The 22,248-nt window shown below is 44.9% G+C and overlaps 1 protein-coding gene across 2 annotated transcripts in view; it reads right to left on the minus strand.

Moving 5' to 3' along the window:
- The window catches only part of fig4a (FIG4 phosphoinositide 5-phosphatase a), a 33,971-nt gene continuing 11,723 nt past the window's right edge, over positions 1-22,248 (minus strand). Inside the window, exons 11-24 of one of the 2 annotated variants that reach the window (XM_076016835.1) lie at positions 21,719-21,816; positions 18,550-18,683; positions 18,254-18,370; positions 16,795-16,840; positions 16,303-16,451; positions 15,881-16,047; positions 12,227-12,365; positions 10,531-10,589; positions 10,026-10,173; positions 9,758-9,841; positions 9,214-9,415; positions 5,948-6,036; positions 4,767-4,841; positions 1-795 (exon numbers count right to left, since the gene is read on the minus strand). In XM_076016835.1, coding sequence (XP_075872950.1) covers positions 618-795; positions 4,767-4,841; positions 5,948-6,036; positions 9,214-9,415; positions 9,758-9,841; positions 10,026-10,173; positions 10,531-10,589; positions 12,227-12,365; positions 15,881-16,047; positions 16,303-16,451; positions 16,795-16,840; positions 18,254-18,370; positions 18,550-18,683; positions 21,719-21,816 — 1,685 coding nt within the window. In that variant the 3' untranslated portion in view covers positions 1-617. The remainder of the gene's footprint in view (positions 796-4,766; positions 4,842-5,947; positions 6,037-9,213; positions 9,416-9,757; positions 9,842-10,025; positions 10,174-10,530; positions 10,590-12,226; positions 12,366-15,880; positions 16,048-16,302; positions 16,452-16,794; positions 16,841-18,253; positions 18,371-18,549; positions 18,684-21,718; positions 21,817-22,248) is intronic. The other variant, XM_076016834.1, reaches the window with a different exon arrangement.

A 22,248-nucleotide genomic window follows, 5' to 3' on the forward strand; every position in this document is an offset into this window, starting at 1 on the left:
CATACAATATATATATATAAAAAAAAAAAAACAAGTGTAGTTTTTTTAAAAGTGAGACGAGGTTTCCAGGAATGTTTGCACGTCAAATTGGCCCCAAACTGATTGAATTGTGACACAGAGAATGCATGTGTAAAGAAAAAAGACAGTTGTTTCTTTGCTTTTTGGTAAAATGGAAAAAAAACAAAAAAAAAAAACATTCAAAGTGGTGAGACTCATAATCCTGTGGCCAGTCCTCCTCATACTGCATACTGAGCCCTCGTCTCAAACAGGCTTGAAATGCACTTCATCATCATCATCATCATCATCATCATCATCCTTCTGACAGAACTACAGTTAGCATGGAACTGCTGGTGACAAACGACTTCAGTTCCATAAGTAGTTTTACGTTAAATTAAAAATTAATAATAAAAGAAACAAAAACGGGATAAAATCAGAAGCCTGAAAGAGAAAAAATAAACAACAAAAATTTATTACCTGATTTTTTTTTATAAACAGCTTTCTCTCCTCAGGAAAATCAAAACACAAACAAATGAAAAGTCCCCCCCCCCAAGTTTGAGGCTGCGAGACAGCAAACCGCTTCAGTTTGGCGCACATTGTTGTTGTTTGTCAGACACAGCTCACATGTATCTGTTGCGGACGTACTCCCTGTACATCAGCACGTCGTCCCGGCACAGCACCCTCACCTGGCCCCGGCCCGCCATCGCATGGATCTCCAGCTCGGCGCGAGTGTCCCGGTCCACCTGCGGCGGCGAGACGGCGTAGACGCTGTCCCCCGAGAAGGACGACACCGGCTCTCTGGAAGAAAGAGAGGGAGGACGGAGGAGGGGTGAGGAGGGGTTGAGGACTGCTCGAGCAGGAGGTCTGGTTCAGCACCGGACACGTGCCGACTGAACAAGAACTCTCACATCAGGGTAAGCAAACGGGGGTGGAAAAAAAAAAGAAAAGAAGTTGCTATTGATAGCAACCACAAAATCATCTTCATCATCAAAATAAATGAAGAGATGTGCCCCATTCACATGACGGTGTCCCGGGGGAGCAACACAATCACGTGATGGAGCTGCCGGAGCCGTTAAGAGGGACGCTAATGGAAACAACACGCGGATGGATGGACGGACAGACAGACAGACAGACAGACAGACAGACAGACGGACAGCGACGGCGGACAGCTGCTTTTACAGCAGAATTACTCAGATGTTTTGCAGAAAAGCAGCACAGCATCAAAAGCATGAGTCATCATCTTAGCGGCAAATTAGACAGAGGGAGCGAGGGAGCGAGAAAGCGAGAGAGAGAGAGAGAGAGAGAGAGAGAGAGACTGCAGCTGGGGCCCCTGCTGAGAGGCTGCACGGAGGCCGAAGAAGGAAAAAAAAAAAAAAAAAAGGAAGTGGAGGTTGGTCGGTTTTAATTGAGGGGCAACATTTTTGAGTCATCAGGCAGATGTCTGCCGATTGAAATGAAAAAGCCGAATAACAATTCTCCAAATGGGATGTGGCTCTGTTCAGACTGGGCCATATCAGTGACCCATCTGCCTGGGCCGCTGTAGCAACGACGTGGTAGCAGAGGCGTCGTCCAGCCTAGCGTGTAGCGCGTCGCGTCTTATAACTGCGACAGCGGCCCTTGATGCGATACATTTGCCTGGAGCTTGGCTCGAATGGAGCTACCCCCCCGCACACTGACGAGCCAATGAGTTCCCTCCCCCGTCCAGGGACTCCCTGCTGTTTCTCTACTTCTTCTGTTATGCTAAAGCTACGCACCTCCAGCGGCGCTCTCTGCTCTGGCCCATTGGCTCTTGCGTCGCGTAGGGTGACGTCACGGACAGCCAAAACCCATCGGTGTGTTTGGAGCTCTTCACACTGGGACGCATCTGTCCAAATGCCATTTGAAACGACCCCCTGAAGGTGGTTTCAACCCAATCAGATTTTTTTGCAAAAATCTGATTTTCATGTGATTTTGCGACTGTTGAGACCATAAAACGAGCCGTCTGTCTGGTTTCAATCTGGATGGGCTAAAAATCTGATTTTGTCCGGCAGTGTGAACTGAGAGACGCCAAGGCGAGCACAAAACATACAGAGCGAGACAGAAGAAGAAAGAGTCGCACGGCTGCTGTCATGTGTAAGGCCTCGGAGAAGGAAGCGTGTGCATGCAGTATTTAGCACCAACAAGGAGACTGGTACGCAACACAGTGAGTAAATCATAAAAATAAAAAAAAAGACACAGAGAAACAGTCGACCGCTGAGAAATAACAAAAATCAAAACAAGCTTTTGCTTTTCCCTCAAAGTCCTGTCGATAAATAAATGGATGAATCAATCACACACTGAGGCTCAATCAGCAGCTTATTGGCCTAATTAGCGGATAAACAGCAGAGAGTGCGGCGGCGGCGGCGGTGGTGACACACATCTGCAAATTGTTTTGGATTTGCAAAATTATTAAACCCCGCTCCACACACACACACTTGCACACAAGCTAATTGTGTCGCCGCACACCTTTACTGGCGCTGAGCGGCAGGAAGCGGCGACGCTGGTAATATCCTGGCAAACGTCCGCTTTCATCTCCCTGACGAATGACTGAGGAGGCGGTGGAGGAGCGGGTGGGGGAGCTAAGTGCAGGGAGACTTCTGGGGAGGGTGGGGGTGGGGCGGGGGTGTGTATGTGTGCGGTAACCAGTCTCAGAATAACACAACTGTTGCACAACAAGCAAAACTCACCTGCCAGACCGCGTGGTCTGACGGATGGATTGATGGATGGATTGATGGATGGATGGATGGATGGATGGATGGATGGTGGTGGTGGTTGGGTGAGGCAGCGGGGGGGTTGCTAAAGGCTTTAACCAAGAGGAAGTGCAAATGACCCAGGGAGCGACTGCAGTGTAAAAACCAGGCTCAGTGAGCTGCTGATACTTGGTTGTCCTCCTGCACTCACTCGGGGGCCGCAGGAGGTTTTGGCTGGAGATTAAATGAAAAATTCACTCTCGAACGCTCACCTATGCACAAACTTGCATTTTAAGGTTCCCAAATTTGCACCACAGGTACGTTTTCAGACTGTGGGAGGAAGCCGGAGAGCCAAAGTATTTTTTTTTTTTTTCAACAAATCTTATTCTTTAGACCAGAAGGGTTAGAGTGGGGCTGGAGATGAAACGAAAAATTCAAAGAAACACAAGAGCCCGATCATTAATATTGCTTAGAGTTTAAGACTTTTGTCTCCGGTCTCACAGTTTAAATCACTTCAGCTCCAGCAAGTGGACGTTCAGACAGGGTTTTCTTCAAAGCTCATTCTTGAGCCCAGCAGGTTCGCTGAAGCCTGCAGACGTCGTCACGGTGTGGACGTTCAGTCCTGAAACAACTCCTTCAAACACGGCCATAACCAAGTCCTCGGAAAGCATTCACCTCGCCGATGGTTCCTCCACAAAAGTACACAAAAGAAGAGGAAAAGAGAAATCCTTCACTCCGTCCTCTGTAAAGTGGAGCGTCTGAAGAACACAACCACGTGAGTGCATTTTTCTCCCCGGCTTCACAGCCTTTTTTTTTGTCTTCTTTTCTTTTTTGGTTCCCTACTCAGGTTCGCCTATTTCTAGTGCAGCCGTCGGTGATGTGCGAACCTGACTGGACTTGACTGGATGCTTTCATCGTGCAAACAATAAGAAATAAACAAATAAATGAAAAAGCTCTTTCTTGGTTTGTAAATCCCCCTGCCGGCTCACGGCTCCTTCACCTGAAGCATCTTCACATCTCTGGTTAAACCGCACGTGATATCGAGGGAAGAGAAAATATATATATGTATATATATATATATATATATATATATATATATATATATATATATATATATACATATACATATATATTTATATATATATATATATATATGTGTGTACACCTATATCTCTACAAAGAAAGAAGACAGCGAACTCTGAGCAGAGGCTGCTATAGGACCGAGAACTATAGAAAAATAGAAAAGGTAAAAATTGAATATTTTCCCACAGCTGCTGCTGCTGCTGCTGCTGCTGCTGCTGCTGGCCTGATGGTGATGAGATAAATCAACTGAAATGTACGGCTTCATCATCATAATGCACCATTTTCACTTGAAGTGCACTGGTCACGTGACCCTGTCCGGCTTGGTGTAAATGCGAAAAAAAAAAAAACGTTTTTGCGATTTTTCTTCTTCCATCAACAGCTTTTTATTGCCATATTCACTTTTTACGCAATTCTAGGGCTGATGGAAACGCAGCTCGTGTCTGCTGGTGCCACTGAAAAGCTCTGCACTGCTGAGCCACATGTGACAGAAGCCCGAGTCTGTAAAGAAAAAAAAAAAAAAAAAGTGTGTTTGACGGGGAAAATAAAGAAAGACAAAAAAAAAAACAAGAAGAAAACCAAAGAGGGACGACTGGAGTGAAAGAAGCGACAGGTCAGTCGGGTCACTGCTGTGACAACAGACGCAGCGAGGCGCCTTCCCAGGGAGCACTTAGCGCCGGCGGCCTCCGTCTCTCGCCCCGGGGCTGCGGGAAAATGCTAAGTGGTCTTTGAGGGTTGGATAGCACCTGCTGACTAATATCACCAACTAATAACCACAACACTTTCTATTGCACGTGAGGCAGGATTACTGAGTTTGGGAACACGCTGTCGTTTTTGTTTCTCCCCCGTTTTGTGTGGGTTTTTTTTTTTTTCCTCTTTCGCCCCCCTCTACCTCAGCAGCTGGTTGGTGCTCCCGTGTGTGTGTGTGTGTGTGTGTGTGTGTGTGTGTGTGTGTGTGTGTGTGTGTAACGTTTCACTCACAAACAGACGATGTTTGACAGATTAACGTGTTGGGCTCTCTCCACTCGGTGCTGGCTCTCGCCCAGATGTGCAAACCTGCAGAATGAAAAAAAAAGAAGAAGAAGAGAGGAATTAAAAAAAAAAAAAGGTAAAGGAAAAACCTTCAACTGGCAAAAAAATTAAATAAAAAAGATGAAAAGAAAGAAAGAAAGAAAGAAAAACCCCAACATAGAGATAGTCAATGCAGCCGACGCTGAACACGTGTGACTCCCTCCACATGCTGCTTCCTCCTTCTTCATCATGTGACTCATCGGTGGCACTCGGCAGTTATTAGCCCGCCTCTTTAGTCTCTCAAGAGCGATTTAAAGTTCAAGGCTTTTTTTTTTTTTTTTTGGACCACTATGGAAAATACTGTGTCGCTCTCTTACGGACCTGCCGGCGCCGCGTCATCCTCAGAGTTTCCAAGCAGGTGTTTTTTTCTCCTTCTTCTTCTTCTTCTTCTTCTACTTCTATTAGAAGAGCCACAACGTGCAACATTTGGTCGTTTCCCTGCAGCCTTCTATGTGTGTGTGTGTGTGTGTGTGTGTGTGTGAGAGTGTTGACTTCGAAGATGAATGCGCTGCTGCCATCATTCCAGCATCCATAACTGTAATGGCTTGCAGGATGCGTCTCATTTGCGTGAAAGTGCACGCTCGCGATGATAAGAGGAGATGAGATGAAGCGGATTGTCGCCGGAGGGAAATTTGTCTCAGAGAATAGCGCTGCCACGCAGCTGCGGCAACGGCGACGCACAAAACGGCCTGAAAAGCGCTGCGTGTCGTCTGGTCGTCAAAATGTCGCACCTTGAGTTTGCTTTTGCGGCACTTAAAGGAAATATGTCTGGAGTTCATAACTCAGTGCTCATCTTGTTCAAGTAAAATTTTGTACTCTGATTAGGGAGCAACCAACAGCCTTGTAGCTTTGTAAACTTCAAAAGTGTACAAACGTTACATTAATGATTAATATTTACATTTTATGGCACTTTGGTCATTTTTTGGAATAAATATATCGACACGTCTTGTGATTTTTAGCTTTTTATTTATAAAAAAAATTAGCGTATCGAATTTGAAATATATGTTATCGCCCATCACTAGTTTTGCACACTGATTTTTGGGATTGATTTCCTTTTTTTGACACGTTTGTTCCCTTGGTGGCTCTCTTACCTCTGGTAGATGTGCAGATCTTCCTCAGCAAGCAGTCTACCCACATTCAGTCCGTACGGCTCCTTCACAGCCTGCTGCTGCTGCAGCTCCTGCAGGGGTCAAAAGGAGAAGCCATGAAAATCAACAGGTTTTCACCGAGGCGGAACCGTTAAAAAGCAAAAAAAACCAAAAAAAAAAACCAAATAAATAAACTCAACATGGAAGATTTTTTTTTTCTCCACAGCATGTAAAGCACTTTGTAATTTTGTATATAAATATAGTTATTATTATTGTTCATTAATTCTTTAAGTATTACTTTTCGTCAGTTGTAAAACTCCTTGGCTGGAACACGTGTGAGAATTGTATCTGTCTTTTTTCCCCTCAAACCTGCTCAGCTAATCCATCATGTTAGTGACAACGAGCTGCAGCTTCTCCTCCTTCACTCACAACTTTTCAACCACGGCTGAACTGTGTTCTGAAGTCTGGTTGTAAATCAAAGAAAACACACCCACGCGCCACAATCGTGGCCTCGTCTAATGAGCTGAATCCTTCCGTGCCGGCGAAAACGATAACGAGGAAGAAATAATAACAATAATAATTTTGCATGGGCGGGATAAATACTGGCCGTCTCCCTAAACTCTGCTGAACAGCAGCCAGCCGGTTATGTAACAGCGGGCGCCAATTAACCAATCAGCTGCCGTTCTTCTCCCTGAGTGTTTTTGACAGCGGCGCAGCGTCTTTAACATAATGCATTGCACTTTCTCCATATTTGTATTGATCTGAGCAGTGGGGAGGGTGTAGTCCAGCTGCAGAGAGACAATACTCACATCACTACAAAACACATGTGTGTGGGTGTGTGTGCATGTACATACATGCATACATTTATGCTGTCATGCAATCACGAGCCGTACACGGAGAGGTAATGCAATCCGGGCGCCTGTGTGTAATTACACGGCAACAACGTCGCCAACGAGCCGATGTTTAAATATTTCAAGGGATTTGTGTTGCGCCGGCGCCGCAGCCGTCCGTCCATCCATCCATCCATCCATCCATCCATCCATCCTCGGATCGCAGCGACACGAGACGCAGGAGTGTGTGCCTCCGACACGTGAGCGAGCGAGCGAGTGAGCGAGCGCGCGCTTGTCCAGCGCAGCCAGGAATATTCATGACCGGGCTCGTAGCTCAAGGCCCCCGAGAAGATGGAACCACAGAGGAGGAGGAAAAAAAGGTACTGAAAATACATCACAAATCATGAGGCGGGTGTGTGTGTGTGTGTGTGTGTGGGGGGGGGGGGGGCGAGAGAGAGGGCGAGATCCATGAAGGGGAAGCCTCCCTCGACCCGCAACTCCGCAAATCAAAACCACAAAGTAAAAAAAAGAGAGGAAGAGAAAAAGTTTTATTGAATTTTTCTGCAGTTTTTGAGGTTTTTCTCTGGCCATGTGTTCAACGCGGCACATTCTTCTTGAGGCAGAAATAGACGGCGGAGACGGGCGGATGAGCCCGGCAAGGTCACCGTAGCCTGGTGCATCCCGCCGCGCCACGAGGCGGAGAGCCGAGCCGCTGTCTCCAGGGAAAAGCCAACCACGCAGACCCGGGAGCTTCCCCGGCAGGAAGCTGGAGACGTCGGCTGAGTCACTGAGCTCATCCGAGCAACACGCATCGACAGACCGCTGAGGAGCAACAGTGCAGTGCTAGTGGTTTGGACTGGGTTTTTTTTTTTTTTTTACTCCGCTGCTACGAAACAAAGACTTCAGATTGATTCTTCCTTACGTTGATCTAAAAGAGTTGCATTGTAGTTACTGGTGTGATATTTCTGTTCTCAGGTACTTCATACTACGTACTCTTTTATTAAGAAGTTCGGAATCTGAACTTAATGTTCGCAAACAGCCAACAAAACATTCAGCATCCTCAGAAAGTGAATGGCGCCTTTGCACGTTTCAAGAACAAATTGCAAAATTCCCAGCAGTGATTTTGAGTCCCGCTGATGCGAGAATAAAAAAAAAAAAAAAAAAACATTACAAAACACCACCTGTAACTACGAGAACATCATCTTTGGATGTGGCAAAGTGACGCGTTGTTATTTTTCGGGGACCCGCTGCGTTTCTGAATTCCTCCTGTTCACACGCTGGCCCCCCCTACCTGCGCCGATAATTACTGCGCTGAGAGGAATGTAGGCCAGCGAGTGACGCCGTTACATGACGGGTACAAACACAAAGTCACAAGGACCATTTCTTAAAATGACTTTGATATGCATAAGCTGGCAGCAGGTGGTACCGCAGTAAAGAGCCCAGAACCTTCTGGTTTTCTCCAGCAAAACTCCTGTCGGCTGTTATGGATGTAGAAGGTGTCGATTAAAGCCGAGGAGCAAACCACTGGACGACCACGAAGCTCTCCGATGTGTTTCTTGTTCTTTCTCAGGGCTGTTGTTAATCCACAGACAGGAGTGGCAGTGTGGGGCAACTGTTACGCTGACCGACCAATTCAGGAGGAAGATGGGGCGCCAGAAAAACAGTAAATCATTTCAATATTATTGTTTGCTTTGATAAACAGAGTCTTGGTCTCGAACCCCAAAAGTCTTGGTCTGGTCTCCATCTCGATGCTCTCTAGTATTGACAGTGTCTTGGTTGGTGCCGTCTTGACTCCAACACTACACTTTGCACAACAATTAAGCATATTTTTCCTATTCTCTTTCAACCAGGCTTTTCGACCTCACCGCGCACCAAGTAACTCGTGTGAGCCCACATGTATTCTCTCTGTTGAGAAGCACTCGGATAAAGACAACTGTGATAAACGCATAATAGAAGTAATTAACTTGATAATGTTTTTTCCCCCAATTGGCAAAAACCACCCGCCCACACAGCCAAGAGTTTAACAGGAAACCCCTGGCAGTGGTGGTGATTCAGGTCTGACGCAAACAGAGCTCATTTTCTTCTACATCACGCTGGGGAGGCGCAGAAGAAGGGAGGTGAGCACGTAAACTGAAATTTGAAAATTGGCTAAACAGGAAAAAATGCTTTGGAGGTTGGAAGCAGCAGGCGGCATCGTTACCGCTTTAGACTGTGATGATTGTCTCCTCGGGGGGGGGGGGGGCGTGGGTGGCATGCTTAGAAGATCTCGGCCGACTGTGTACATTTTTAAATTTCTCCATATCGGAAAGAAAAGGAGGTTTCTTTTAAGTTTACATGATCTATGGTCCATGTCTGGTTTTCATTTTTTTGGCTTTGTTTTTTGTTTAGTTTTATGAAATTGGTCAGACCAAACACGTTGGATCGGCTGTGATTCCGTACCTCCTGAGTTCGCGTGCTCTCGCCAGACTCCATCAGCAGCAGTTTGATGGGCGTGGAGCGCTGCGACACGGAGCCGTCGTCGTCGCGGTCCTCCTCCGAGTCGTCCTCCGAGGAGCTGCTGATGGCCTCCTCGCTGGGCGGAGGGGGGGCGCTGGCCGCCGTCTTCCGCTGGAGCAGCGTCTCCTCCTTGCTGCTCTTGTGCCTGCAGAGTCACAACAATGTGGCAGCATCAAAAACCCCCGGTCTTGAACTGGGATCAATATTTTTGACTAGCACAATGTTTCTCATGCTGGGTTCCAGTGGAGCAGCTTCATGTGGAAAACCATATATAAAAAAACCTGTACAGAACACCAGAAAACTGATATTTAGCCCTGTGTTTACAGTCTCCTGCAAAAACTTTAGCGTTAGCCCAATGCTAAAACATGGTTGGAGGGAAACGATAAACAAAAACTGACCAAAATGCAAATAGAAACACATGGACATGGAAAACCACGATAAAAATTAAAATGAATGTTTTTTTTTTATGAATGTTAAAGGAACTCACCCTAGTACTGATTTTCCCGTTTCCTCTGGCTTGCGCACGGTGAAGGGGCTGGGGTCGACTCCCACTGTCTTGGGCATAAACTCCCTTCATTGAAAAAAAAAAAAAAAAAAAAAAATCACAAGCACAACCATTAACATCAGCACAAGAAGAGAAGAGAAGCAGCGAGAGGCATCTTCACATCCAAAACAAAAACCCAATCAATAAAAAGAAGAAGGAACAAAAAAAATGATCTAAAAGCCATAAGTGGTAAAATCGTGTGTGTGCTCACTTGGCTGAGCTGGTCATGGCGATGCAGAAGGTCTCATCGAAGGAGGTGAGCTCGTAGGGCCTGAAAAACTCGGTGTAGGTATCGATGCTCTCATCAAAACGGTTCACCCTCTTCGCTTTGACTGTCTTCATGGTGTCGTCGGTGGGCACTGAGGAAGTGGAAGCAAAAACTGTTGTTCACGTGCATCAAAGGACACCAACAATTTATGATTTTTTTTTAATTTTTTTTTTTGAGGTTCAGAATATCCAAGATTCACAGTGAGCAATTTTGCTTGTACTGTCAAAGTGGGTTTCGGTGCTTCAGCACGGCCTTCCTTACAGTGACTGGCTGCAAAATCAACTCTGAATAGCGACTGTAATTACAGCTCTCCTATATTTCAAGAGGCTAAAGAGGCAATTTTCTGAAGATGGAAGGACTTTGATCAGGTCCGGGATGGAAAACAAAGATGTGAAAAGTAACAAACCACCGTTAGGACGATTAAAAAGATCTGATAGTGAAGAGATACCTTCATCCGAGGCCACAGGAAGGTACATCAAGGTTCCTTCTGACCACCACATTGTGTAGCTGCAACACACATGTAAAATACAGAAAGAGAGAGACAGAGGGAAGGAGGTGATGTGTTGCAAGCAGAAACATCCTACTGTGAGATTTTTTATTCTGCAATGTAACATCCTGATTTTAACCCAGATATGAAAATTGACAGCGCCGGACCCCCAACTGCACAACTCCTGCACATATCTGCCCTATTATTTATGGCCAATTTCAAAGAAGGCAACGATTTTGAGCTCTTTCTTCCTTGTTCTTTGTGTGTGCGCCAGCGTGCACTGTACATGCGAACTCTATTCAGCGACAACAATTCTAGGTCTCTTAAATAATGGCTGACCTAACAAACCAGTGCCAGTTGGCAGTAATGTGGCTCTTGGTTTTATTCAATATGCACACAAAGGAAAAGGGCCAACTGCAACGCACAAACAAAAAACAAAACTGAGAGGCAGTTCAAAGAAAGAAGGACACAATCATGATTAATGCAATGACAAAAGCACAAGGCGGAAAAACTAGTACCAAGTCAGCCCTGCTGAGAGGAGTGATCATTAAGTCGTGTCTAATATCAGGTCTAAAAATATAGTCTGACATTAGGTAATACTTAGGACAAAAGACCCATCATTGTCACCTTTATTTTTATGGGCAAATGTGGGCAAGCATAAAAAAGACTGATAATTAAATGGAACCTGTTTCTTTGTAGGCAATCAGGTGAGGAGTTGCTATTTATGACCAGGACGGAGAAGCTTTTGTATTGGACGCGGCCAAATTGTAAAGCAACGCAAAGCAAGATTTTATACTGTATGTCTAAAGCGCTAATGGAACAAATGGGAGAGATGTTTTTCACACCTTAATTGGCTTGAAACCTATATTTGGAGGGCAAAGAGGACCAACCCTACTGCACTTCCTACTCTCCACTGATGGATCATCGACTTCCGTGTTGGATTTAGGAGCATCGAGCGGCACGAAAGACACTCAGTGAACAACCTTGATCCTTTTTATTTCTCATGCCCCACTTGATCTCACGTCCATCGAGTACATGAGAGGAGAAAAACAATCAGGAAACCTGGAGGAGATCCTGATTCAAGCACCTGTTGAAAGGTGATGGTGCAATACTGCTGCCTCCTCTTTAGAAATGATTATGAGCAACACCTGCTATATATTTTTGGGGGGACAACTTTCTTAAAATTCTTACATCATGGGTTGCAGATGCCAAAACAAGTCTCACGTTAACTTTTACCAAAAAGCTTATTTTATAACATAATCACTTTACCGCAGAGGATTTGTGCTCTCTCACTTGGCCAGCTTATTCCTGCTTTTTTTTTAACCCACCTACGAGTCTTTTTGACATAAGTAGCCTTGCACCGTCACCATGTCAACCGCCTTCAGATTTGCCAAAGTCTACAAAAGGCATCAGGCTGTGATAAGAGGGCTCGGAGCGCAGATGGGGAGTGGCGCCCTCATGATCAGACCTGGTGGCCGTGGCGCTTCGACGCCCTTTGCAAAGCTAAAAGCTTGATGACAGCTTCTGCGTCCAGGGAGCAGAAGTGCGGTCCAATCAAAATGCATCGTATAGGTGCAAAAATCGACTGCGAGGGATTCAATCAGTGCAGATCTTCTGCATTTTTTTTCTTTTCTTTCCTCCCCATCTCTCTCCATACCTGCGTCTGTTTTTGGGCAGAGTCATGGTGTTCTTCTGGTGCAGGTGGAAGTCAGTGGGAAGCTCCCACAGGTGAGGTTTGCACTCGGACGGCCGGTAGACCTGAAGGAACAGGTTGATGGCGTCTTGCCTGTCAGCGTCTAACGGAAGGAAACAGAAACACAGTGAGAATTTCTTTGATTGACAGTAAAGAGGCTGCTTTCTGCTTTGTGGTCACCGTAGATGCTATATTTGAGCCTGACTGAGTCATTTTATTATGGCAAAATTAACAACAAAAAAATTAAAATAAAATAAAAAGATCATTATTAGAATATTTATCAATTCTACGGTTTTAGTACTTTTATACTAATGATTAGCGGATAAATCTAAGCACTAAGTGTAACAGTAAAAATAAATATTATTAAATGGTCACTTAAGAGACAAATGATTGATGAGCCGACCACATATTTAATTTTTATTCCTAATGTAATTTAGATTTTTTTGTTATTTGTGCAGAGAGGGCAATTGGTGACTAAATAATCATTTTTTTAAATTGATTAATGGAAAAAAAAAAAAATGATAATAATAATAATAATAAAAAATAAAAATAAAAAAAGAGGCCAGAATTACCAAACAATGTTGTTCACAGTGAGATCATGAGATGTAAGAGGGGAAGTCAGTAAAAGGCTCCTTCTGGAGCCAAACTTCAAGATGTGAGAGGCTTTAGCGACTTAACAAAGTGCTCTTTTCACACCAAAGGACTCCTGCGGCACAGCGACATGTTTGGGGGAGTGCGGAGCTGACACAATGTTTGTGTGTTCAGCTTGTGGCACGTGTTTGGCACGGTGCACCGCTCGGTGCCTTTTAATCCATCTCGCTGCAGAGCCCCGTGTACGCTCCTCCGACTCTCGCGCAGGGCAATTACAAACTAAATATGCCCTTATTAAATACAAGCCTCTTCTACAGGTAATTTTTTTTTCTCCGCCACTCATTAGATACGTCATTAGACACAATTTGCGGATGATCTGCAAGTCTAATCCACACGTGAGACACAGAACTTTGCAAAAAAAAAAAAAAAAAAAAAAAAAAAAATCAGACTAATAAGATGCATAATGTATCAGACATGCACACTTCTAAAGGAAAAAAACAAAAACAGAATGTGATGAAAGCCGTGAGCGTTCGTCAAAGACTGACGTGAGGCGGGGGTGCCGGACCGACGTGTGACAGGCTCGACATTTTTTAAATGACAGGACTGGATCAGAGTTCAGGGTGGCGCCAGTGAGTCATCTGCTCAGAGCAGAACGTGGCGCGAGCCCGTGAGAAAGAAAATAGCTTGAAATTTTCTTTTGCACGTGAGGAAGGTCTGTGAGGAAGGTCTGCGGTGCAGGCGCCGCCAACATTTGCAGAGCTATAAAAGTAATAAATTTAGTTTTTTGTTATTGTTTTTTAATAGCCAAAACAGAAGAGCAGCAAGAGGCCCTTCAATTTGAAATGGAAAGTGCATTTGTAGCAACAAAATACTGGGGAACGCAGAGTATAAATATATATACGAAACACAACCTTCACTGCCCATTTACTCTTTTTCCTTCTTTTTTTCTCAGCGACTCTCTCGTGGGTGCCAGTCTGAGCGGAAATGGCGGCGACTTATGCAGAGACACCAAGTCAAACAATACAGCAGCACAGCAGGGAGGGCGGCACCCTGCTACACAGAGCTATTATGTTATTCCCGGACTTCCACTGACAAATTGAATGCTCCAGGCACTGTCAATTAACAGCAAGAAAACACTAAAACAGGAGGGGGGTATGTGGAGGGGGGAGCTGCATCTTATACGGACCTATTGTCCAGGCAGCCTTGGCAAGGTGGTTTATTTATTATCAGCAAAATTAAATACGGTTGTGATTATGAGCCGCATATTTCTTTTTTTTTTTTTTTTTTTCCAAGAATCAAAAGGTCAACACTGGCGGCGGTGGCACAAATAAGTCACACGCAGGATTTGCCAGCACCTTATAGTAAGAGACAGCACAATGCAAACATGCTATTAGGCCTGCAGTGTAATTCTAATGAGCGCTGCCGCGGCGTCGCAGCGGTTCAAGCAGCCAAGTCTGACTGGCATGTGGAAGCAGGAAGCAGGTGACTCCAGGCCCACTCTTCAAACATCCGTCTCTTATCGACAAATTCCATTTAGTAAAGGTCGCCGCCGCGCTAATCCCCCAGTTTTCTGATGTGGCAACTTGATCTCGCACCTTTCTTATGCCTGCTCTGATGTCGGGGTGAAATCACAAAGCCCCTGGAGCAGTTCTGAGCTCTGGGCCACTGTAGATATGTGGCGGCCGCGGCCGCTCCTTATTTAGATTCAATTTTAAAGGCTTATCATTAAGCAATTTTAATCAAATTAAAAACATACAGATGTATTTGCTGAACAATTTTAGGGGAATACATCCTTGCGAATGTCACACTGCGGAGCAAGATGCTAATTCCTGCTTCCTCTCTCTTTAGACGGCGCTTCCAATTTCCTCTGAAAGACAACACGGCAACTTTTTTTAGTGGTCATTTTTTGATTTTGCTTCTGTAATTCCAGCCGTCAAATAAGTGACGGAACCATAACGGGAACTAAAAAAGTAATAATAACAGCAATAATAAGAGAAAACAGCGTGAGTGCTACGGGTCTATTTGGAGACGAGATGTCAAGAGGGAGGAGGTGGAGGAGTGAAGCTGCTCCTGGTTGGTTTGTTGGAACAATTGAAGCACAGGCAAGAGTTGAGTGCTCAGCGAGAGCGAGGCAAGGTTGAGAGTGAGTGTGCAGCCCACTGCCTGCAAGAGGTTGTAATAGCACTGTCGAATTTTCTTTGTGCAAAATATCATTTGTGCACTTTTCAAAAAAATAACAAAAAAAAAAAAAAAGCAGTCATCCTCAGGCTGACACGTTCATAAAATGAAAACGCCACAATTATTAGCCTCAAAATGATGGATGACGATTCAATTTACTTTGAATTTTATCTTAAAATTAACAGGAAAGACAGGAAAGTGCACAACAAGCGCAGACCAAAGGCTTTCTTCTGCCTTTAGCAGCACTAATTGCGTACAGTGGGGCTGAACCGACTGGATCAGGTGATGTTGTCGCGTTCAGTTTGAGTGTGTGCTTTTGCGTAGTTCAGCATGTGAGCGTGTGTGTTGGTGTCTGAGCAAGAGAGAGAGAGAGAGAGAGAGAGAGAAAGTGGAGGTTGACCAAAAGTCAAGTGAGGCGACCACATTATTGCCGGCTTAAGGCACAAAACACAACCTTCCTTCTTTTGCCCTTTGAGCAGATTCCTGCCCGACACTGGTGTGAGACTGCACTCGTTCTTTTGAAAAAAAAAATTAAAAAAACGATCCAACGATTGGCTGGGGCGTCATTTCAAATGATTGGAAACATGAATCATGGGAGGAAAGGTCGTTCTATGTGGCGCTGTTCTGCAATTACAACCCGAGTCGACGTTTTAGGGGAGTTGAGCACATGAAGCAGTCGATGAAGATGAGTCTCCACAGACAGGTTGTTGCTGCAGTGTCTCACTAACTTTAGTTCATATTGCTCTATTTTGATGTGTACTTTGATGAAACACTGCCTCCTTTATTACTCATCTAGATGATTTATTTATTTATTTTTTTGCATCAATATGCAGACGGCTCGTTGATCACCTGAGAAGGCATTGCTGTAGTAGCGCGACAGCGTTTGCATGATGTCTTTGGAGTGCTGGGTCCAAGGGGCGATCTTCCGGTAGGTCTTGACCCGGTGGACCAGCTGGGAGCCGCCGTACTGCAGCGAGAGCGTGTCTCCGTGGTCCTCGTACAGCTCCTCAAACAGCCTTCGACACAGCGCAGCGACACATTAGTGAGTGAGGGTTTTGTTTCAGGAGCTATGGAGGTGAGCAATAAAGCAATAAAGCAATAAACGCTGAATCCCACGTATTCAGCAGAGGCCTCAGAGAGCTGTGCATTGAAAACACATACAGGCCGAAAACATTAAGGACGCAACTCGTCTTAAGCTCCTGCCACCCAGACGAGGCTTTTGTGTCGCGACTCCTCATGAAAAGTCGCCTGTGCAGAGACAAAAGTTTTACCTCACGCAGTCGGTGTCGAACTGGAGCTTGGGCTTGTCAATCATCCCCAGGGCATAGAGCTGATAGGCCAGCGCACACTTCCCCACCATGAACTGGGCCGTGTTGGTTCGATCCAGACAGTCCACACAGTTGGTCCTCAGCACACCAGTCTGAAACAACAGAGGTTCACTTTTTGGTACTGTTTACGTAGGTTCTGTTGTGTGGGTTCCATTTTGTTTTGTTTTCTTTATGGACTGTTACTGGAAACCCACGCACTGTTTCCAAGAAAGTCGTTAATTTGGCTGCCTAATGCCTGGGCTAACTTCCAAAGCCGCTTTTATTTTGCCTCAGAGAATCCGGTTGTCACAATTAGAAATGATTTAACAGTCAGTCAAGAACTGTTTCGTAACTGTAACTTCAATGTGAAATTTAATTTGACTAATTCAAGATGTGTGATAATGCAGAAATGAAACATGAATACACAAATGAAAAAAAAAACAAACCCAAACAAACCTGAACACGGCCGCTAGCTGTGACGTGTCCGCCGAGATCTCCCCACCTGAAACATTCAAGTCAGATTAAAAAAAACCTTGACGGTTTGGTTGGAGCACAAGGTCACCATTGTAATCACATTATACACATCAATGTAGAGAAACACAGAAAACAAGAACAATATTTGAGCTTTAGTTTTTTAAACGTTATTTCAATGCTGTGGTCTATGGCCGTACGTCCCAATGCAAGATCAGATCCAACGACATTCACACTTGCATCTCTACGCTTGGGCTTAAAACTGTCTTTTTTTTGCTGGATTTGTTTGTCATTTCCTTCAAAGAGAGAACATGAGAGACGCTCGGAGCCAAACGGAGAGCTCTGGGTTTTAAGGCCTGTCTTATTGCGGCATAAACTGGATGACCCGACTGAGGCTGATGATTGCTGGCAGTTTAAGTGCGTGCGTTTAGGCAAGCACGCCATAATGTGTCTGGGTGGAGAGGAAAAGTGAGCTTGATAAGAAAACGCAGAGTGCGGGGAAGATCTGGATCCCCACTGACCAGCTTCTTTTTCCTTATTGACCGCTGATTAAAGGCTGCAGGTGCAACTATTAATGGAGCGGCCGGTGAGCGGTTGAGCTGTGAGTGTGTTTGTGCACCTCTAACGTGAGAGTGTAATGCAAACAGGGCAAGACCGCGCCGGGCAACGCGAAAGGAGCGTTATAAATACTGGCAAGTGTGTGGCAGTTGGGTTATGTAACTGAATGGTAATGCTGGATGAAAGAGATTAAGACATGTGGCCGGCGGAGGAACCATGCATTAAGTGCATGGACGGCAATGTGCCTGCCTCATTAGCGGGAAAAGTCCCGGCGACGACAACCGCAATCGAAAAATCGGGCATAATTTCCATGAAGAATTCATATCTGGGGAGTTTCTGAAGGAGGCGGCGCCGATCAATGTACGATTCTGAATACGTATGACATGAAAAATGGATAAATGAAAGTTCGATTAGGAAAAACACCCCTGTCACTTTCCATCCCGACATTAGTGGAGAATAATGTGTTAGCTACTCAAGTGTTCAGAAATTAAAATAGAAGAAAGAAAGAAAGAAAGAAAGAAAAAGTTAAGTGCTGACTTCAGCGTCTGCATGTGTCCCATCAGTTAATTCTGAGAGTGTCAGCTGCTGACCTCAAGCAGAAGGTTCAAAGTCTTTTGTTACATATATAAACTAATTTATGCCACTGTCAATGAAATTTTAAAATAGCAATAGCGTGAGATAGGATTTTTCGTATATTTAAAGTTGCATTTTCTTTTTTTTGTTTTTTAGTTTTGTTATTGACCTTTAACTCTCTTTCACAGTTTGCCATTCATTCTGATATTCAAACGAGGGCGTTCCACAAGGGTGACTGTTAAGCCCCGCACTTATGTGGACGGAATCGAAATATTGAAATAAAACACAAAAGAAACTCAGGCGAGATGCTCACCTTTCATCTGGCCTGATGTTGTGACAGTAGAAGTCGCACCGATTGATGAAGAAACCTGTTCGCCTCACCACGTTCTCTGCTATCATACTCAGACGGTCCAGAACGTTGCACAACTTACTGGAAGAAGAGTCATAAATAAATAAATAAATAAATAAATAAATACATACATACAGTGGTAGCTGAAAAATACCTCTGTAAAGGACCAACCATTTCAGAAAACTTAAATATACATGTATATATTTATACATCTCCATGTATTGGTCAAACTGCTCGCTATACATGGTCATGGTTACAACCTCTTGGTGGAGCGGGCCATGTCCCAGGCAATGTAGTCGATCCAGAACTGCGGCGGCAGGAACTGGTTGAGGTTGAGGACAGCTGGGTAGAGCTCTTCACTCAGGATCTTTTCATGTTTCCTTTTTTCCCGTTTCTGTAGAGCAACAGCAGGGAGACATGTAAGGCGGCACACGTAACTATCTGTCACATGGACCGGATGACCGACTCCACCCACAGGAGAGGGAAATGTAACCAGAGGGTCCTTTAAGGCGCTCACAAGGACGCAGCGCCGCGCTCTCATTGTTGCGCCCGCTGGGCTCCGTTGGCGTCGCGCATCCTCGACGTAAGGCCGAGCGTAAGATTATTTACGGCTGGACATGTGAAGGGTGGAGGCGAGGGATGTGGCTCGGTGGGACGCCGCACGCACGCTGAGGCTGTTCCTGCAAAGGCTGTTGTTTAACGGCTGTTTGCATAGAAACTCTACTGAGGCAGCTTTCCTCCAGACTTGGAGATATTTTCCATTTATTCGATTTCACACTCGAAATTTTAGGTTTTATTGCTCCAAACGGGCCAAGACGATTAATTGAGAAAAGCCTTAACTTTTGCAAGCAAGTTAAATCATCCTAGTTTGAAAAAATATAATATATATGTATATACATACATACATATATTATTTCCTTTTCCTTCAGCAGGATGGACGGACTAAGAAGAGAGTTATGCAATTCATTTTTTTTTTTTTTTTTTTTAAACATGCGGACCCTCCCATGCTGCCTTTGAATCCAGTTCAAGGTTTCCCGTTAAGCTACTCTTGTATTCATTGTGCCGTCATGACTGATCACCCAGGGTGATAATGGGCCTGGATGCATCATTTAACTGCTCACATCGCAATCCACACACCCAGCACAAATCCTGCTATTCAGCTCATCAGTGCATTTCCTCTGCCATTCAAGCAGAGCACATCTGGCAGGCACACGCGGTCACACCCTCTCCTCCAGATGAATGGTAAGAAACGTACAGCATCGTCACTGAACAAAAGCGCACGTGTTGCCGTGCACAAGGAAGAGCCACTGTGCGCAAACGCGGCAGCGACCATCACCGCATTACAATGTATAAAGTATTAATAGTTTTCCCAAACAGTTTAACCTGCAAAAATGTTGTTCATTTCATGCTTCAATTGTCTTTTGCACTCGGTTCTACATCGCATGCATCCCGTATTTATGGAGCAGCCAGACTAACTAAGGTGATTAAAATCAATATTTAATAAAGAAATTGGGGAGTACAACATTTATCCCCGGCAGTCAAAACAAAAGCGCTCCGAGTGAGCCGGCTGGCCGCTTCGTTCACATGGTTTGCCATGTGCATCACACACACACACACACACACACACACACACACACACACACACACACACACACACACACACACACACACACACACTTAAATGGAGCTGCGCACCCAAAATCTGACACCACCACGGAGAGATGGGGTGTCGTGATTTCATGGTTAATTGCCAAATCCATCCTCTCTCTGTCTTCCTCTGAGACGGAGGAGGACGAGGAAGAGGAGGAGGAGGAGGAAGAGGAGGAAGAGGAGGATGCTGCGCTGAGAGGGGAGGCGTTTTCACTGCGCCCCCCACCCCTTCCCACCCCGCCCCGCAGCTTCCACATATCACATGGCCGGGCTTGTGCGGACCACTCCGAGGCTCTGCCATTGGTCCCTCAGTCCACCACTCCCTCTCGCCCAACCCCCCCCCATGGGATACGACAACAACGTGAGCTGGGAAGCCAAAACCAGTGAGAGTATGGCAGCGTGCCCATGTGTGTCTGTGCGCATGCACCGCACCGCCCAAAAAAAAAAAAAGTCAGAGGAGAAAGTACTGCGAGAGCACTTCTCCCCTGCTGTAACGTGCCTGCCAGCCTTGAACACAAACATTCATACATTCACTCATCTTCCACCGTCTCTTTGTCCTGCACTCAGGGTCGCGGGGGACACAAATGTTGGGAGAGGGGGGGGTAAAAGATATTAAAAAATGTAGTTAGTTCAGGACACAATAGCTTGTATAACCTCAAATCTTCAGCAAGTTGAAGACAAAAGCTGATTTTCTTTTACAATGTTCAATAAGCTTTTCCCTCACTGCCATCTGAGCTTCTGTAAGAGCTTCTAGAGTTGTAGTCCAGACGGCACCAACCGAGACCAAGACAATTTCAAGACTAGAGAGTATCGAGATCGAGACAAGGCATTTGGGGTTCAAGACCAAGACAAAACTTTATATATATCAAAGAAAAATAACAACAAATCAGAAAATATGATTTTTTTTAATTCAAGTTTGCTTCTAAATGGAACAGCAACATCTCTTTTCAGCAAGGAATCTTTTAATCATTTTCTTCAACATTTTGCTGCTTTGTCAGCTATTTTGAACCATTTTCAAAAAACATTTTAAATTGTGCTTCATTAGATTAAAACAAATAAATGAACTAGGAATAAGGGGGCAGGGTATTCCAGCAGCAGCTGGATTCTTTTCGTTATTATTGCGTCATTCAACCGGTCTTGATCAAAAATCCCCAGTCCACCCAGTCTGAGACTGAGACAAGACCCAGTAAAGATGCCTCCGAGTTGGAGACGAGACCGAGACCCTTGAAAAGTGGTCTGGAGACCAAGACCAAGACCAATCCTGAGCACTACAACACCAGCAAGAGCCGTTCCAGCCATTTCAACAGCTCCTAATCGCCGTTCACTAAGAAGGCGTCTCGGGACTGCAAAAAAATCTCTACCAGCTTCTAATTCTTCTAAATAGCCGTGTGTGAAATGATTCCAGGAACACAGGCCAATTTATCATCTGGAGTGTGAACAAGCAGCAAGGGTCAAAAACAAATAACAAATAAACCCCTCATTAATCTTGGAATTTTACATTCACTGACATTCACACTGTGTTGCAGGCGTGTGCAGGATCAGCAGTGGTACAAGAATGAAAAGGACGGAAGAACGGATGGACGCTTATAAGCAGGCAGGATGGTGGAAGAACCACGGCGGTCACGTGCTGCAACCTTTTTCAAACAAAACGTGCGTCAAGGTTTGCATGCGCGCCAGAACACGGCATCTACGATGTTTTGTCTTGAAGCTTTTTAAACAACTCCTGAACATTCATTAAAAAACTCAAGACACAGAATTGAGCAAATGAGACCAGTTTACCTTGACCAGGTTGAGGATGATGATCGGAGAACCAAAGCGCTGCAGCATTTGGTCAAAATGGAGGCCAGCGATGTGGGCGTACGGGTCGGCCTGATCCACTGGAGGAGAAATTAAAGAGACAACGTTTCACATTTGGGGTGTGTAGTGGCCATTTGCCCTTGATATCCAAACTGAACAAACAAAATCAAATTAATCAAAATCAAATCAAATGGCCACTAAAGCCCCGTGGGAGTGAATTCATGCAGGGATACGACAGAGTCCATCGTCCGGGCAAAGAATGGAAGTTTTTTTGTTGATTTATTCTTCCATTTGAAACAAGCAAACAAAACAAAGGCAGCTGCCGCCCCTCTTGCCCATGGTAAAAAAAAACATAACCCTTCCCAGTGCTGCCCCCTATACTTGGCAGACCCGCATATATAGAAAACCTAGCGTTCCAGAGCTAGAAAATTAATATGTAAAAAATAAAATAATTAATAAGCATTCACATTAAATCAAATAATGCTAAATATTATGATCAAACTAAAGGTATA

The sequence above is a fragment of the Nelusetta ayraudi genome, unplaced genomic scaffold (assembly GCF_046127955.1).
Source record: "Nelusetta ayraudi isolate G7.1 ecotype Tasmania unplaced genomic scaffold, CSIRO-AGI_Nayr_v1 ptg000238l, whole genome shotgun sequence".
Taxonomy (NCBI): domain Eukaryota; kingdom Metazoa; phylum Chordata; class Actinopteri; order Tetraodontiformes; family Monacanthidae; genus Nelusetta; species Nelusetta ayraudi.